This window comes from Seriola lalandi, unplaced genomic scaffold (genome assembly GCF_002814215.2).
Source record: "Seriola lalandi dorsalis isolate HSWRI2012SDOR001 ecotype SW California unplaced genomic scaffold, Sedor1 jcf7180002054879, whole genome shotgun sequence".
Lineage (NCBI taxonomy): Eukaryota > Metazoa > Chordata > Actinopteri > Carangiformes > Carangidae > Seriola > Seriola lalandi.
Genome location: NW_019525432.1, coordinates 1,848,063 through 1,865,127, shown reverse-complemented (window position 1 = coordinate 1,865,127; position 17,065 = coordinate 1,848,063). Strand labels below are relative to the sequence as shown.

The window sequence follows — 17,065 nt, the reverse complement described above, 5'->3', positions numbered from 1 at the left end:
GTAGAGAGTAAAACAAAAACTAATGTGTGGCCCAAATAAGTTCAATTCAAATATTCAAATTATATGCAATTTATGTGGGACGACTTGATAGCAAGTTCGCTCCTTCCTTCTTTCATGTATATGATATAAACGGGAATGTAAATCGTGTGCCTCGAGCCTTTTAGCCTGTTCCCTTCCTGTTGTGGGTGCTCGTGACGTCAGCGATGCTAGGTTCAGTACGGGTGGGTCCTGGTTTGAGTGTCTGGATGACAGCAGGGAGAAAAACTGTCAAGTCAGTCAGAGTAAACCCGGATATACTGAGAAATACAGTACTGCCTTCAAATTAAAAACACAAAAATAATGAAATAATTATTTTTTTTAAATCAATGAAATATTAAGGTGTGCGTCGCAAATAACCACATAAATACATAGAAGAAGAAACAGATGACAACATGAATTCACGTGTAGATTATTTTTTACACAGTCTCTGTTGCTTGATATGGCTGTATCTTTCCACACAATCATATTTTCCCATCAGATTTTCAGTTTATCTATGAATACATGCTTTAAAAAAGAAATTCATTGATTGATTGATTGATTGATTGATTGATTGATTGATTGATTGACAGATTTTTAAATTGTTCAATTTAAATTTTGTACAGCCCCCAGCAAAAAAATCCCAACATTACTTGTTTTGTTTCAGTATAATGGTAAAGAGGGATTTTATTTTGAAGGCGTTAACTAGAAGTCGTATTATTCTCCTGTTGTCTGGCTTCACAGGGGTGAGGGAGGCTCCAGAGAGAGTGCGAGACAAGAGGAGAGAGACAGGGGGAGATGGCTGAAGGGAAGGAGGAGTGGACCGGGTCAGGAGCGACTTTGGAAACCAGCCTAAAGTGACCTTGATCATCCAGAGCTGTCATCGCTGTGAGGAAGGACCCGACCGCAGAAATATCTCAGCGCTCTGCCCGGCCTGCACGCACACATACACACACATACACACACACACACATACACACACGGTCTGACAGAGACCGCCTCTACCTGCTCATCCGAGGGGACATCCAGCCATATCTGCCGATTTCCTCCCTGCTGGGTCGCTGCACCGCCGCAGTCCCTGTTGGATTTTTTTGTTGAACAGTTTGGATCAGCTACTTCTGTGTGTGAGTAGATCTCTGAACCGGGGCTGCTTTCACCGTTTGAGCGAATACATGATTTCAATGGCGATGTCATGCATCATGAGGTCAGCTGATCATGTTTTTTTTTTTTTTTTCGTAAATCATTGTGGCACAACTGTGAGGACACGGTTTATGAAAAACCCCCCGGGTCCCGCATCCGTGACGCGACCTGCTGATGTAGATGAAGCCACACCCTCAGTCAGAACTCAAATGACATTGTTTGTGCCACATGCATGAATGAACCCTGGCCTACTTATTGGGGGTACTGCCAGCAGCAGCAGCAGCAGCAGCCTTCAGCAGCTGCAGGGCAGCAGTAATATCCTTCACTGTAGGGCATCAGCTGCTGGGCCTTGCACCAGCGCTGTCTGAGACATTTCATTTCACTGCTACCTCTCTGTCTTTAAATTAATTATAGAACAACTGCTCTCATTTGAGCTTTCTCTCTCCTCAGTGTTAGAGTCCCAGTTTTAATGACAAACAAAACAAGATATTTTGACCACATTGGTCAAATTATGGAGATAGAAATACTGTATCAAGAGCTCATCCATTTGGGCCATTTCTGCAGACCTGAGTTTTTGCAAGTTGACATGTCTGGTTAAGTTGGAAAGGGGACAGTGATTTGGGAGTGTTACGATGCACGACTTCTAATCCCAATCCCTGAATCTGAAATCATCTGTCGTCCAGAGTTTATGTAATTCTTGAATTCTTTTTTTTCCTTCTGAACACCGATCCAACAGAGAGTGTGAGTACAGCTCAGTTCAAGCTGCCGCAATGAGAAAGACATCCCAAGGTTGTAATGCTGCTATACAGAGAGCAGACCAGTGTGCAAAAAAATGATATGTTCACCTTTATCTGTTGGTGTGCTCATGCGTGTGTCTGTTATAGAAAAAAATCTGTGTCAGATGCGCTCAACCGTCACCAGATGTTTCTCTGTTTTCTCGAGCTACCACCTATTCCTGCAACTGGCCACAGATGACACACACACACTCATGCATATGCACCCCGCGTATCCTTTTTTTTCTGCCGTGATTTATATTCTGTTGCCCGTCGCTCACTGTTTGATGTGACCAGAGGTGAATTTCCTGATCCAGATCTGTGGTTTGTTTTCTCACTGCAGCTTGCTGTGCATCTGCAGTGAGACACAGATCCCCGTGGATTAAAGACAGGGGCGATGCAAGGACGCTATGACTTCAGACAGGAGACCCAGGATCAAACTTCACTCTTACAATGCTCCTGCAGTAGTCTGGGACTGTGAGGAAGGTTTTTCTTGGGAGACTGGGAGTTTCAGGAGATGTGGGTCACAGAGTTGGCAAGTGGTTAAAAATCCCAGCTTCTGAAAAGGCCCCTCGCTGCCCGAGAGCTGCATGCTCTGTGTTTTTACCATCTGATCTCCCATGTCTTCAGAACAAGAAAAAAAAATCATTTCCCGGATCTGGATCCATTAAGTTACACAGTCTCATTATATCATGCTACTATCAAGAGTTGCTCTTAACCCTTACCTGCATTTTTATTCATTTCCTGACAGATGAAAAGTGGTGTCTGCAGTGGACAGGCTGTGATTTATGCAGCTTGCTGGCAGGCAGCTCACTGCAGAGTCAGCAGCAGCACTCGAAGTTAAAGACTCTGTAGGGAAAGAAAGAGACGCATTGATTATTGTGGACTCCTTTACTCCATCCTTCCTTACCCGTCTCCTCTCCTCTCTCCTCTCCTCTCCTCTCCTCTCCTCTCCAGGTGTCTGTACCTGCTGTCACCTGTCGATCATTTGGACCTGCTGACCCAGTGGAGCTCCAGCTCCAGAGGTCCATGGCCCCTGATTCTCTCCAACAGTGAGAGGTGAGCCAAGCTGGCCTCCCCGGCCCCCTCCCTGCCCCCGGCTCCAGACCTGGACCCGGATCCGGACCCAGACCCCGATTCCGAGCAGCGGCACACCCACGAGGAGCAGTATGTGGGCGAGGGCGAGTCCAGCCAGCTTGACACACAACCGGCGCCGCCCGACTGCAGGGACGCCGAGACCATCACAGGTTTGTGTGTGTCGGTCAGCGTTTTAGGAATTACTGTAGGAAAACGCTTTGATTTCAGTTTGTGTCATGGAGAATCCAGTGGGTTTTAAAACGGTTTATAAACCACTAACACAGTAGAAATAGAAATGTTACATTTTCAACAGAGCTCAGACATAAAAATGTCCAAATGCAGCTCATTGTTTGGAATATATTACATAATTTTTTTTAAATATAATGTGTAGAGCTGTTCTTTCTAGCAGGTAATATATATTACAAATATATTATATATGTCATTAGTTTTACTTTAGTAGAAATAAATGTATTTTTTGTCATTTTTAGCACTTTTATCTATATGGCAAAGTAATGATGCTACAAGGATCCACTGTCTCAACTGGCATCATGTTACATGTGTATGTATATACACACTCTTTACTTAAGTAAAAGTACATGAGTATTAGCAACTAGATATAAAAAGTAAAGGCACTTGTTCTGCAGAGAAGCACCCTCTGTGGGTGTTTTAATACTAATACATGAACGTGTAAAGAGCATTTTAATGTTGTCGCTGCCGGAGGTGACGCTAACTACTTTACCTGCTGGTGGGTAGTTTGTTGTTTCATTCACCGCTGTATAAATCTATCACAGGCTTTGTACCTGTCATCAGTCAAATGATGCAGAACAGTACTGGTCCAAATAGAAACCCATCTACTAACATCAACTCACAGTAAGTTAAGTGGTCAAATACGGAGCGTTTATGTAGTATTGATCCGTATAAGCAGTAACAGTGTAAGTACTAGTCTCCCTGTTTCTCCAAAACACTCACAGCATCAGTTCCCTCCACACCGATCACCTGCACCACCCGGCTGCCGTACCTTCACTCTCCTCCCTGTCACCTTCAGATGTGTGCAACAGTACTGACTTGCCGGAGTTTGAGATCATCAGTCTCCTGGAGGAGCAGTTGCCGGTGTACCGGTTGCGGGCTGACACCGTCTACGGCTACGACCACGATGACTGGCTCCACACTCCCCTCGTCGCACCGGACGCCAGGCTCGACCTGACCACCGAGCAGATCGAAGAGACACTCAAATACTTCCGTAAGTTTGACAACGGCGTGATTGCATACAGTGTATATCTGTCTCCAGTGCTGCAGAAGCTCTATACGTTTTTAGTCTCACTTCAAATTCAGACAGTGGAAACGCGGTAAAGAAAAAGCCTAGATAAAGATTAAACTTTAAACTTTATCTCTTGGACTTCTGTGGGAAATCATGGCTTTGAAAGTGAAGGATTTACCCACCTGGACACATGCTGTTTAATCCTTCAGATGGCTCTTGGAAAGATAATCCACAATATGTGTGAAAGGAAGGGTAAAAAAGAAAAAAAAAGGCATCAACAACTGGAAAGATAAATTTGACATAATTTACATACAGAATATAAAAATGTTGCTAATCTTTTCTACATTCATGTATTAAAGACAAGAAAGTTAAGGGTGTAGTCTCAGTTCACTGAGGGAAAAGGGGGGTTTAATATTACAACAGTTTCATTATTTAGTAACATGTATAAATAGTAAACAACATGTTCTTCTTTCCGGAAGAGTTTTTCTTTCCTCCTATCCTCAAACAACCTCTGTTAGGTCTGTTAATACTCGACCTACATATTTATATACATTGAATTCTTGTATTTTCTGTGATACACAGTACAAACAGCAAGAAATGATTATGTTTAATTCTATGGTGTTATTGTCTTATTGCAGATGGTATGAGATCCTCCCTTTACATGTTAAAGGTGTTGATTCGGGAGCTCTGGGGGAATGAAGTCAGATACTCTGGTAACATCTTTAGGTAGAAGTCTGAACCTTGTGGAATATTTCCCAGGCAGATCAAAACATTGGCCGTGAATCTTCTCCTGTGTTTCCACTCTGCCTTAATGCACTGGCTCAGAGAACAGATGCTGTCTGTTTTCCTCTGTAAACAGTTATGAGAAGGATGCAATTAATATTGATTCTCGCTGTTGGTTTATTAGAAAGTGCTCGCAATGCTGACATGATTGATAGGTTGAAAACAAAACAAAAAACCATTAGCTCATGAAGACAGGTGTTGTTTTAATCTGCCACATATAAAACCTGATATCTGCCTGATGCAGATAAATCCTGTCTGAATAAGATTCAATAAGGGTTTTTTTTTCTTTCTCATGTGTCTGTGTTTCTTGACACTATTATCTATCATCCTGTTTGTCCTTTTCCCGTGTTGATGTGACTGACATTAGAGCCTCCCTCCACAAGGTGGTGCCGAGCTACAAGCTGCTTACAGTCTTTGCAGTATCTGTTCTCGGTGTTTTTAAACCATTCAGATGTAAAAGCTGGACTTTAATTTACTCCTTATTCCTCTGTGACTTTAGGTAGGTTCAGAGAGTTATGGAGGTTTTCTGTGTTAGGGTTACGGGTTACACTGTCTCCTTCAGTGAACGTCATTGTTTTACTGTATATCCTCTGAGCTGTAATGAGCTGGTTTCATTTGAGGGTTTCTTATTTCACAGATGCTGTTTCTTTAGTGTTTACGGTAACAGTTTATCTCCTGCCTCACGTTAGCCTGGTTTCACCTAGAAAAACCCTCATCTTTCTCGTTTCTTACCCATTTTCTAATATTTGTGTTGCTCTTAAAGCTGACATGGCAAATTAATCTTTTCATTGTATGACAGACATAGCGGACACTATAATAAAAAATAAGTTATAATTAATAAAAACATTCATGCATTAATGTAAAACATACTTTTGTTGGCGAGTAAGCGACAGTCATTTTTACAGATTTGTCTGAGCTTTGTGTCGTAAGGAAGCTGTTGAGGAAGGAGTTGTATAAAGTCAGAACAATGGTTCCTGGTCCATTGTGTTCTGTTGCTGTTTACTGAGACAAGTCAGAAAGATAAGGCACATCCTGTGGTGGTAAAGAGTGAGCACGTGTGGCTGTGCATGTGTCAGGGGTCTGTTTGTGGATGAGGGTCACCATGGTAACAGCGGCTGGAGGCAGATACATGTCCGGTGGCCTTGCACGGAGCAGAGGAGTGATGAAGAGGAGAGAGATGTGGGAGTTCTGCCAGCACTTAGAGAGGAGTCCTCGCCATATCCCGACGATCTCTGATTGGCTCTTTCTTCCATCTTGCAGGCTCTGCCGTCCAATCACGACACAACTTCTACTTCCGTTTCACCTCAAGCAGCTGTAGAGCTTTTTTTTTTGTCAAAACGGATGTGCACTCTCGCTCATCTCTCCGCCTCCCTCGCACTCGCTCCATGTGGGCGGAGGGTAATTTGGGCTCTGGGCCTGTTATGCTGTACAGTGGCTGAGCAGTAGGAGTGAGCAAGACAGAAAGTGAATGGATCAGTATTTAGATCGGTTGTCATGTCTGCTTGTTGGTCATCGTGAAGCCAGGGGGAGAGATGGACAGCGAGAGCAGGATGGAGAGATTGGCGAGGGATGAATGTGAGCTGGATGACTGGTACTATGAGGAGGACAAGGAAGGTAAAGTGCATGTCTAGAATAGAGAAAGAAACGTGATCAGTGTGATTGTGTTATACTTTGATTTGACTGTGTACACAGTGGATCAGAGTCCAGACTGACCTGTGTTGAGATTGAGATTGTAATTTTCCTGGGGAGTGGCGTTTACAGTGGAGCTTGTCTCTGTTGTTGTCCTCCTTCATTAGGAGGAATTTCCTGAAGCTTGTTGACTTTAAATTTGTTCTGTTTTGACACAGCAGCCCTCAAGCACACACACATGCACACACACATTCCCATGGTTCATTGTTGTATCTGTGTGAACCACCGTGGATCATAGATTCAACAGTGTTTTTAAAAACAAAGGGGAGAATTTAACGGCGCGTTAATGAAACGACAATGAAACTATCTTGTGCTGGTTGTAATACAAACAGGATTACAAAGGTTTATCATAAAGCATTCAATAACTTTGTACAGCATGTTATTGACTAGAGCTCTGAGTCAATAACAGCTGCCCCCCTCAGGGCAACACAGCCAACTGGTGTGCGCCATGGAAAACAAGCCCTTTCCCCTTTAACTCTGCCCTGCTGCACCATGAAATCAGTGCTGATGGAAGTGTTGCACCATAAACACGGCCCCTCCACCACCTGCGAGAGGACGACTTTTTAACCTCTCTGTGTTATATAATGCGACTCTGTGTGTGTGTGTGTGTGTGTGTGTGTGTGTGTGTGTGCCGCTGTGCATGGATCACAGTAGAAGTGATGCGACGGTGGGCCATTCGCACTGGAATCTGTGAGTTATCTGCCACCGTCTTCTCACTGTGTTTGTGTGCTTTATATTTCCACAGTGCTATGTGCAGACAGAGTGGGCCAGATGACGAAGACCTACAATGACATCGACGCTGTCACACGTCTGTTGGAGGAGGTGAGATGCTCTATTTTTGTCTGGAATTCAGAGCCGTAACAAGGACAGATTTTTAATTAGTTGAAACCACAAAATAAGGCTGCAGCAGAGCGGATGCTGCACCGTAGATTCGCCCAAATGAAACACACCTGTGGTATGAATAGTTGTGGAAAGTTCAGCAGAAAGAGATCAATAAAGAGTGAGTGAATTCTGGCTCGAAATCTACCAGCAATGGTAGATTGCCCCCACAAGACGCCAGCAAAAACAACTGTTTTTTTGTGGGATTTTTGGGTATTACAGCTATAAATGTGAGCTAAGTCTTCTCTTCTCTTCTCTTCTCTTCTCTTCTCTCCTCTCCTCTCCTCTCCTCTCCTCTTCTCTCCTCTTCTCTTCTCTTGGTTCCGACCAATAGAAAGAGAGAGATTTGGAGTTGGCTGCAAGGATCGGCCAGTCGCTCCTTAAGAAGAACCGAACTCTGACTGAGCAGAATGACTATCTGGAGATACAAGTGGGACAAATCACAGAGGAGGTCTGCACACACACACACACACACACACATGCACACACACATAAGACAGGTGTTTTTGCAGCGGATCCTACACCAGATATACTTGCTCCACATACACGAGTCATGACCATCGTCTGACCTCCTCCAGGTGGCCCAGCTGCATCATGAGCTGAACCTGAAGGATGAGCTGCTGCAGTTTTACACCACGGCAGCCGAGGAGAGCGAGGACGAGTCCAGCGGCTCCCCGACGTCAGCACCCTTTCTTTGTTAATTCAATGTCTGTCTGTGAAAAGTTGATTTAACCGTTGAATAAAAATGCTCGACACGTAATGAAAGAGCTTCTCGACCTTGACGCCCGCTGCTCTGTGCTCTGCTGTCTAAAGGGGTAAGAAGAGTAAAGTGGAATTGGCCTCAGGCGGCTTTGTGAGTGACACACTCCAGAGGAAACTCAAGGAGCTGGAAGAAGAGAACCTGTCGCTGCGCTCAGAGGTATCAACACACACAAATAACAGCAGTTCTACATGTAAGAGAGAGAGAGAAGCTGCTGGGAATGCGTTGTTTAATTATGGGTGTCTGCATGCAGGCGCACCACCTCAAGTCAGAGACCGAAACCTACGAAGAAAAGGAGCAGCAGCTTGTGAACGACTGTGTGAAAGAACTCAGTAAGTTTTGAAACTGCTTTCTTGTGTTTGTGTGTACGTCCATCTCACCCCCGGCCTTCACTTGATGCTCCGCCGACGGGTGTTTTCTCTCTTTCCCTCTCTGAGGTCAAACTAAACTCTCCCTCCCTCTGTCCTGTCAGGGTTGTCCAGCCTCCAGATCTCTGCCATAGCGGAGGAACTGGCTCGTAAGACCGAGGACGCCTCGCGACAGCAAGAGGAGATCACACACCTCCTCTCTCAGATAGTGGATCTGCAAAAGAAAGCCAAATCAGTGAGTATACATGTACAGACACACAAACCTGTTTTTAAGTCAAATGTGACCATCGTCATGCTCTGTTATTCAAACCTGCACATGTGTGTGTATGTGTGTGTGTGTGTGTGTGTGTGTGTGTGTGTGTAGTATGCAGTGGAGAATGAGGAGCTCTCTCAACACCTGTTGGCAGCTAAAGATGCCCAAAGGCAGCTCACAGCGGAGGTAACTTCCACATCACTGCTCCGTTTGCCAAGCTGCCAGTGAATCGTAACGTATTCACTGTCAACACTTTTATTGTGATGCTAATTCCAAAAGTTGAGTTTAATATCTTCATCGCAACAGCTCCAGGAGTTGGAGGAGAAGTACTCAGAGTGTATCGAGATGCTGCATGAAGCTCAGGAGGAGCTGAAGAACTTGAGGAACAGGAACTACACTGCAGGAGCTCCTCGGCGCTACCACCCCATGGGGCTGTACCCGATGGTGAGGGAGTGTATGTGTGTGTGTGTGTGTGTGTGTGTGTGTGTGTGTGTGTGTGTGGCTGTCTTCCGTTCCTTCACATGTTTTTGTGTTGCAGGATTCTCTGGCAGCTGAGATCGAGGGGACGATGAGGAAGGAGTTGAGTCTGGACGACCCCGAGTGTGAAGAACAGAAGTACGGGTTAAGAGCTTAATTAATATGTTGAGAATACAGCACGGACATAATTTAGACTAGGGCTGAAGAGATCCTGATTGCAGTATGAGTCATGATTTCAGTTGCAATGGTAATTTTTGAATTTAATTGTCACTGAAAAAAACATATAATTGAATGGTAAAAAAAAAAAGAATTTCACAGAAATAAAGAAAAAAAAAAACAAGATGTGTTTGGTGAACTACTGTACTTACAGTCCAGGATAATACCTTTATCTGATTGTTTGCAGAATCCATCGTAAGCGTGTTTTTGAGACGGTCAAGAACGTCAACCAGACGGTCCGTCAGCGTTCACTGACTCCAACCAGCGCCAACATCCCGGGCTCCAACCAGTCTCTGTCCGCTCGCACGTCGCCCCAGTCCAGCGGCCTCTCCACGCCCCGCTCCAGTATGTATGGAGGTGACATCAGCGGAGACGGCGTTGCCCTTGACAACCGCACCCAGAGCATCCTGATGGAGACGGCGTCTAATCAGGATAGGTGAGGAGGAGGGGAGAGGGCTAATGCCATTAACAAATTAGAGAGGAAGTGGAGATTGAGGACGGATTTGGACGTCTTCTCAAGATTCATTAAATGAAAACTATATCTCACCCCTTGGTTTCTGCTCCCGCCCTGACAGCAGCACAGAGGGCCAAGACAAGAAGGCGAGCGGCGCCGAGGACCTAAGGGTGGCCCTGCGCCGCCTGTCTCTGCGTCGCCAAAACAACCTGAGCGAGAGGCGCTTCTTTGAAGAGGAGAGGGAGCGAAGGCGGGGAGGACACGGAGGCCTGCACGATGCTCTGGGCCAGGAGAGCGTGATGACCCCCTCAGAAAGCATCATGTCCCTCGGGAACCTCCACCTGTGGGCTACACGCGGGCCCTACCTCCCTGACAAACTCCAGATCGTCAAACCACTTGAAGGTGAGGGAGAACGGGAGCGCGGCATGAGCTGCAAGGTGGGGAGGAAGTGGGAAGGCGAGCGGCACAGAGGGGCCGGGACAAAGAAAGGGAGCAAGCGAGGCTGGGGTTCGGAGAGGGAGAGTAGGAAGGACAGCCGGACACTCGAGAGGGAAAGAGAGAAAGGATGGGGGTGGGCGAGGAAGACCGGAGCTGGGATAGAGAGGGAGAGAGGAAGGAGGTGGGCCAGAGACCGAGCCGGGAGCAGGAAGATGAAGGGAGCAAGAGAGAGCAAAGAGAAGCCTCTGTCACTCATGCTCTTCAACTCTTTCTGGTCTCTGATGCACCATCACAAGTCAGGCAGCTTCGCGTCTCCACACGGCTACTACAAAGACACGCAGCCCAGAGAGTGGCTGTAGATACACGCACGCCATTAAACATCGGTTCAAGTTACTTTTTTTTGCATAATCCCGTTGACAAATAAACAAACGAACCAACAGACACAGGTGAAAACATAACCTCCTCGACTGTACATATAATAGCTTTCCAGTGAGTGTAGATGCACGCGTGACCTTGATGATGGAGAGCATCAGGTGTGACGTCACTGACTGTGGCCAGAAGTGTGGCGTGTGTTAAAGTTCAGACAGCAGTGTTTTATTATTATTATTATTATTATTATTATTATTGTTCCCCTGAGTGATTGAGTGTTGTCGGCCTGTGCTGCCCTCTGCTGGTGATAAGTCCTTACTTCATCTAAAAAGCGCACAGGCTTTCAAACATCTTCATGATATGTACCGTTGCCATTGTTTACACACATTTCTTTATCTGTATTTACACTTTCTCATTTCTTATGTACTGTATGTATTATTCTTTCTTTATGTGTCTCTTTATTATTTATGACTTCCTCTGTTTTTGTATGATTTTTCTTCCTTCATTCTGTCACTGTTTGCCATCTCTGTTTCAAATTCATGCGGCCGACTAATAAAAACCTTTTCTCATTCTAACTGCTCCTCTATTTCATTTCATTTTCACTTTATTCTTCTCCTCTTCATCACCTTTCAGAGTCTCTGTCATATTCTCTTTGTTTGTGCTGATCACTGAGGGTTATTGTATGTTTTAGCGTTTCATGGATATTCTTATTAGACAGCCATTAACAAGTAGTTACTAGCATTAAATGCATTTAACCGGTTACTTGTCGAGCTCTCGCTACATGATCTTCAAGCTTGTATTAAACCATATTGGCTGCACCAATATCTCACAACCAGTTTTTTTATCGTTGATGAATAACCTGCTTTTTCTCTTATTAACTGAAACCACACCACCACTCCAGTGTTGAATGACAAATATTCATCAAGTGTTTGTTTGAAGATAGTAAAAGCTGTCAAGTACAAAGCAGATTTATTCCCTTCTGTCCTCCAGGCTCTGCGACCCTGCACCACTGGCAGCAGTTAGCTCAGCCTCACCTCGGTGTGATCCTGGACGCCAGGCCAGGAGTCGTGTCAAAGGGTTACAGACCCCTTGAACTAGAGCTGGAGCAGGTGTGTGTGTGTGTGTGTGTGTGTGTCTGTGTATGATATGGTCATGCTCATGCAAGTGCATCTGTTTTTGTTTTTTTAAATGTACAGCTGTGTCTGGTTTATCACATAACACATTAATAGATTACTGAAAACAGAACTTTTTTTTATTACTCCATACTCCATAAAATGAATACTTACTTATTTACAGGATTAATGAAACCAGGCTGCAGGAACATACAGAATTGCTCCTTTTCCTTCAGCTGTCTATATTTCTTTAACTCTCCTGCCATTTCTCACCTCAGTTAGTTCAGTGGGAAATAATAACGATGAATAAAATACATAATGACCAAAGCAACTGAGGAAATCTACTTGGATAGGTTTGGGATAATTCACCTTACTCTGATATGTAGAGGAACGTAATAAATAACAGAAAACTGTGTTTGTTGTACAGTATATGGTATGTCTTGACTAATTAGTTGAAAAGTACCTCTTGTTAATATTACTACTAGTAATAGAAGTAATATTCGTGCACATGCGTGCAGCTGTAATGATCTGGATTCATCTCTCTGTGCTATGTTGCTCTGTCTGCAGGTTTATCCATGGGGGGGCTTTGAAGAGGACGAACCAGGTGAGCAATACTTCCAGAATCTGCCCACGTCCTCAGCCTCTGCCTCTCCGGCCGTGGCCTCCACCTCTACCACCAGCGACGCCGGCCACGGGCAGCCTCTGCCCAGCATCGCTCCACTGTCTCCTCCCTCTCCATCCCCGTCGCCACATCTCAGCAACACTGACGCCATTGGTGAGGACATAGAATACAAACACACATATACAGTATGTGTAATAATGTCGTATTGTTGAAACACAGGCAATGTATCGTGGTGATTGAAAACGACAAGTTGTCTGTGTTTGCGTCTCAGCTGCATACTACCCAGGTAAATGCATGGCCCACACCAGCTCTACCTACACCTTCACAACCTGTCGGATTCTTCACCCGACCGATGAGCAGACGCGGGTCACACCGAGGTGAGCGAAATACGGCCTCTGGTGCTGCTTGAACATGATCAAAGTCAACTTTTTGTGGCCCGCCCTCTTGAGTTTCCTGCCAAAATTTATTCTCAGTCAGCTGCTGCAAAGTTTTGCTTTTCTGCTAAAAGCAGCTGTCCTCAGACATGAACCTTATTACAGAAGTCCTAATGAAATTATGTGTCTTTATTAGAACAATACCCAAAGCACTTTTTCCTCTGGCTTGAACAAACAAAAGCAATTAAAATTAATTTTTTATTCCATTTCATACATTGTAATAACACTAAAAATTAACATGAACATGAATTCAGTTTGAACTTGATTTAATGTGATAATTTTCTTTAGATATGGTGGCGCTCGGAGAAGCTTACAGTGTCCTAAACGTGCACTCAGTCTGAATTCAGCTCAGTCCCACAGGACAAAAAGATCCAAGCAGCAGTCGCTGAGGTGGGATCGTGTCCAAGCAACAACATTCAGTCAGTTGTCTGCCAGACAATAGGAAGGTGCTAAATAATACATGCAGGTGCTTTTGGCTCAAAGAAACAACATCCCCTGTACACAACAAGTGTCAGCTCAGTGCCATTACAATGATGAGATATCACAGAGGTGCAATTTAAGCTGCTGAAATAACTAAGAGATACCAGAAGCATGTTTCTAATTATCCTCGTTCTTCCTCCGTATTTGTTTTCTCTCCAGTCTAAACCCAGTCCCAGCGTCATCCTCCTGTGTGATGACCAGCACTCTGCTGGGTACGCCTGCTGCAACACCCTGCACACCCCGAAGGCTCAGTCTCAGGCCCTCCGAATCCTCAACTAACCTCAGGCAAGGTTCCAGATATACCAGGAAATGACTGCATTTTGAGCTAATACGTAAAGTTATGTAAAGTTAGCAAGTTAGCAGATTGGTTTGAAGAGCCATTACCTGAATATCAGAGTTAGTTTTCTCCAAATACGACCCTAACGAAGTTAATCTGTTCAAGTGCTACGGTTTGAAACAAAAGAAAGCAGATGCACGACCAGGATCAACCTTTTGACTTCATTACTTTTTCCCCATACACTTAGTTACCGTACGGTATGACCCTGACTTAATCTGTCATGTTTCTACAGAGATGCAACACGTACCACCAGCACCTCCCTGGGGTTAGTGCGCCTTCTCCAGGAGAGAGGGATCTCAGCAGCGATGTATCACCAGAGACAGGGCCTGGAGCATGGTCAGGGCAGCGGAGGAGTTTTATTCAGCACCTCCATCGCCCCTAACCGAGCGCCCAACCCCGACCCTCTGCGCCCCTCTACCCCTCCCAACTCGCCCACGGGACCGGGAGCTTCAGCTGTGCTAACCTCTGCAGGTTTCGACTTCAAGAGTCCCTCTTACGACAACTTCCTGGCCTCTAAACCGGCCCGTTCCATTCTGAAGGAGGTGACTGGGGGGATGAGGGGCAGGCAGAGAGGGAGGGACTGCGAAAGCCAAACAGACGTTAGCGTCACCGTCCACAACCTCAACCTGCTGGACAAGGTGAAGCGGCTGGGTGTAGCTGGAGCTTCAGGGGGAAGAGCAATGAGTCCCAGCCCCATGCTGGGTCCTCTGGGCGGGCTTCGCAGATCCGGCTCCCCTTTCGGGCCCGATGGAATAAGGAGGAACCGGAGTTACCCTGCCATGGTTGGGGCCAGCATGGCCATGAAAGCCCCTGGGCCCCAGGAGTAGTCTGGACTGCTGCTGGCCTTCAGAGTAACCACGTTACGGAGCCAGGCAGGGTCAAGGACTGACTGTTGATCAGTCACCTGGAGCCCAAACACTGACACTGTTCATACTGTACGACAACGACGTGGCACTACTGACCAGTTTCTAATCACTACTGTGGTTCCACACTGACACAGACAACTTTATAGTGCTTTTAGGTGGCGACTCATGCTTGAATCAAAAGCAAAGTAACTGAAAGGGGTTGGTTCACCCAAAATAGGAAAAAAAAAAAAACACATTTTCTGACTTGCCTCTACTTGTACGTAGCCATGCAGGTAGTTTTGATTTTATATGCTCAGATTTTAAGATATCTCTGAAACGTCTCAGCCATTCCTCAATAGATACAAAGGGGATGATCAATCATGAAGATGGAATTTACTTTTCTGTTTGTGCATGGATTTGATATGTTAGCACACTTAACACAACGACACGAGACTTCTCAACTTTCTACAAAGAAAGTGAAATAACATAACTATACGTTTTAAAGTCTCTAGGGGAGGAAATGGTCCAAACTGACATGTCTCAACATCTGTTAGATTTTCCAAGAAATTTGGTAGAGACATTCATTCCCAGATGATGATGATGATGACGATGATGATGATTCTAATAATTTTGGTGATCCCATGACTTTTACTGAAGTGCCACCATGAGGGTGACATTTAGATGTTGATGGCTTGCCATCAGATTTTTATATTAATTTGTCCAATACTAGATGTCTGAAACCATTCCCACCTGCCTCGGCTGAACTTTAGTTTTAGTGTTGATGCCAAATCTTAGCCTGCTAACCCACTAAACTAACAAACAATCTGCATGGTCATTGTGAGCATGTTAGCACGGCGATGTTAGCATTCAGCTAAAAGCGCTTTGTTAGCTTTCTTAGTTTCAACACAGATATCTGAAAATTTGGGCACATAAAACCTTTTTTTATGTAATTAAATTTTATGTAATTGGGTGAACTGACCCATTAATGGCAGAATAGCTTAAAAGAGATAAATCCAAAAAACTACTGCTAGCTACTCACACCCCCCGGCTTCGGAGACTGACTCTGCTGGCTAGATGTAGTACTCCCACTCTTGCCTTTTCTGAATCACAGCCACACAATCCCACGCACATACCAGACATACAATGTGCCATCGCACTAGTTGGCTAGTTACTGTAGCACTAAACCATGCCTTTCTTCCTCAATATTACTGGATTAAAATCCACATTTTATAAATAATTGAAAATTTACACCAAATACTTTAAAACATGTCATCCCTACTCTCACTCTCTCCCCTCTTACCCTTTACTAAATCTCCCCTGAAGTGATTAGGTGTGAGCCCGACAAGTCACTTTCAACAAATCATTGAATAGATTTTATGTCAGTATTAAAGATACTTTGGTTTAGTTTCTTAATTGGCCATTAGACAGTGAAGCTGATGGTGCTTCCAGTGAACTGGACAGATCAATATGCAGAAAGAGGACGGAGAGAGGGATGAGGGAAGTGATTGTGGCTAATCAGACGTTGTGGTCGGAAGCTCTTCGGACATTTTTCCTTACGGTTTCCTTGGTGAAATGAAGCAATATAGTGCCTCGACCATCTGTCTTTGATGATTTATGTTCTTCATGCGATGGATTAAGGGTGTGAAGTAGCTGTGACAACCATTGTTGCACTCGTGTTTATTTATTTTGAAAATCTTCTTCCTGAATTTAAACTATTTTTCATATTAAAAAAAAACTATGTTGTCTCACACACTGTATATACTGTCCATTGTCAGTGAAATGTCAGTAATGACACACTTATAAAGGAACTGTTATGTGTACCACACATCACTGTAAGTATTGGGGTTGAGCATGTAATCAGGGGATTTTCCAAATAAAAAAAATCATCAAACAGTAAATTTAATCTTGTTAATTTCCGCTCCATGTGCCTCGACCTGAAACTGTGACTCATTCAAACTGGGAGAAAAGTCCCAGGCTGAAAATCATCATTCACCCTCCTCCAGCAGATGGCGCTCACAAATAACTCAACAGAGCAAATAGTCAGTATGCGAAGTGCAAGCCTGTCCATGTTGGTGCAGTCATGATTCATTACCCATTCACCATCTGTAGCTCTTGTGCTATGAGGGATATGATGAGGGCCACTTATTAAACCTCTATTAGCCGCAGGGTGAACGAGAGGTGAGCAATAACCAAAAAATGTCACTCCGGCAGCCGGAGAGTCTAATTAGAAGAAATGAAATCCAACCAACGTCACTGATGTCTTCTATGTTGGATATTTGTCCTCTT

The 17,065-nt window shown here is 44.6% G+C and overlaps 1 protein-coding gene across 4 annotated transcripts; it reads left to right on the top strand.

Moving 5' to 3' along the window:
* Positions 1 to 2,992: 2,992 nt before the first annotated feature.
* On the top strand, positions 2,993 to 16,677 carry trak1b (trafficking protein, kinesin binding 1b). 4 transcript variants are annotated; one of them, XM_023428568.2, is made up of 18 exons: positions 2,993 to 3,175; positions 4,051 to 4,245; positions 7,481 to 7,557; positions 7,949 to 8,065; positions 8,193 to 8,293; positions 8,428 to 8,533; positions 8,628 to 8,706; positions 8,847 to 8,977; positions 9,107 to 9,181; positions 9,302 to 9,439; positions 9,534 to 9,610; positions 9,876 to 10,124; positions 10,267 to 10,544; positions 11,940 to 12,058; positions 12,629 to 12,836; positions 12,955 to 13,060; positions 13,757 to 13,882; positions 14,167 to 16,677. In XM_023428568.2, exons 3-18 carry the CDS (start codon positions 7,507 to 7,509, stop codon positions 14,759 to 14,761), a joined length of 2,556 nt encoding a protein of 851 aa, XP_023284336.1. In that variant the 5' UTR covers positions 2,993 to 3,175; positions 4,051 to 4,245; positions 7,481 to 7,506; the 3' UTR covers positions 14,762 to 16,677. The 4 variants fall into 4 exon arrangements, with proteins under 4 accessions (XP_023284336.1, XP_087036046.1, XP_023284335.1 ...); XM_087179920.1 differs by having other exon boundaries at positions 10,264 to 10,544; XM_023428567.2 differs by lacking the exons at positions 2,993 to 3,175; positions 4,051 to 4,245 and adding an exon at positions 6,479 to 6,660.
* The last annotated feature ends 388 nt before the right edge of the window (positions 16,678 to 17,065 follow it).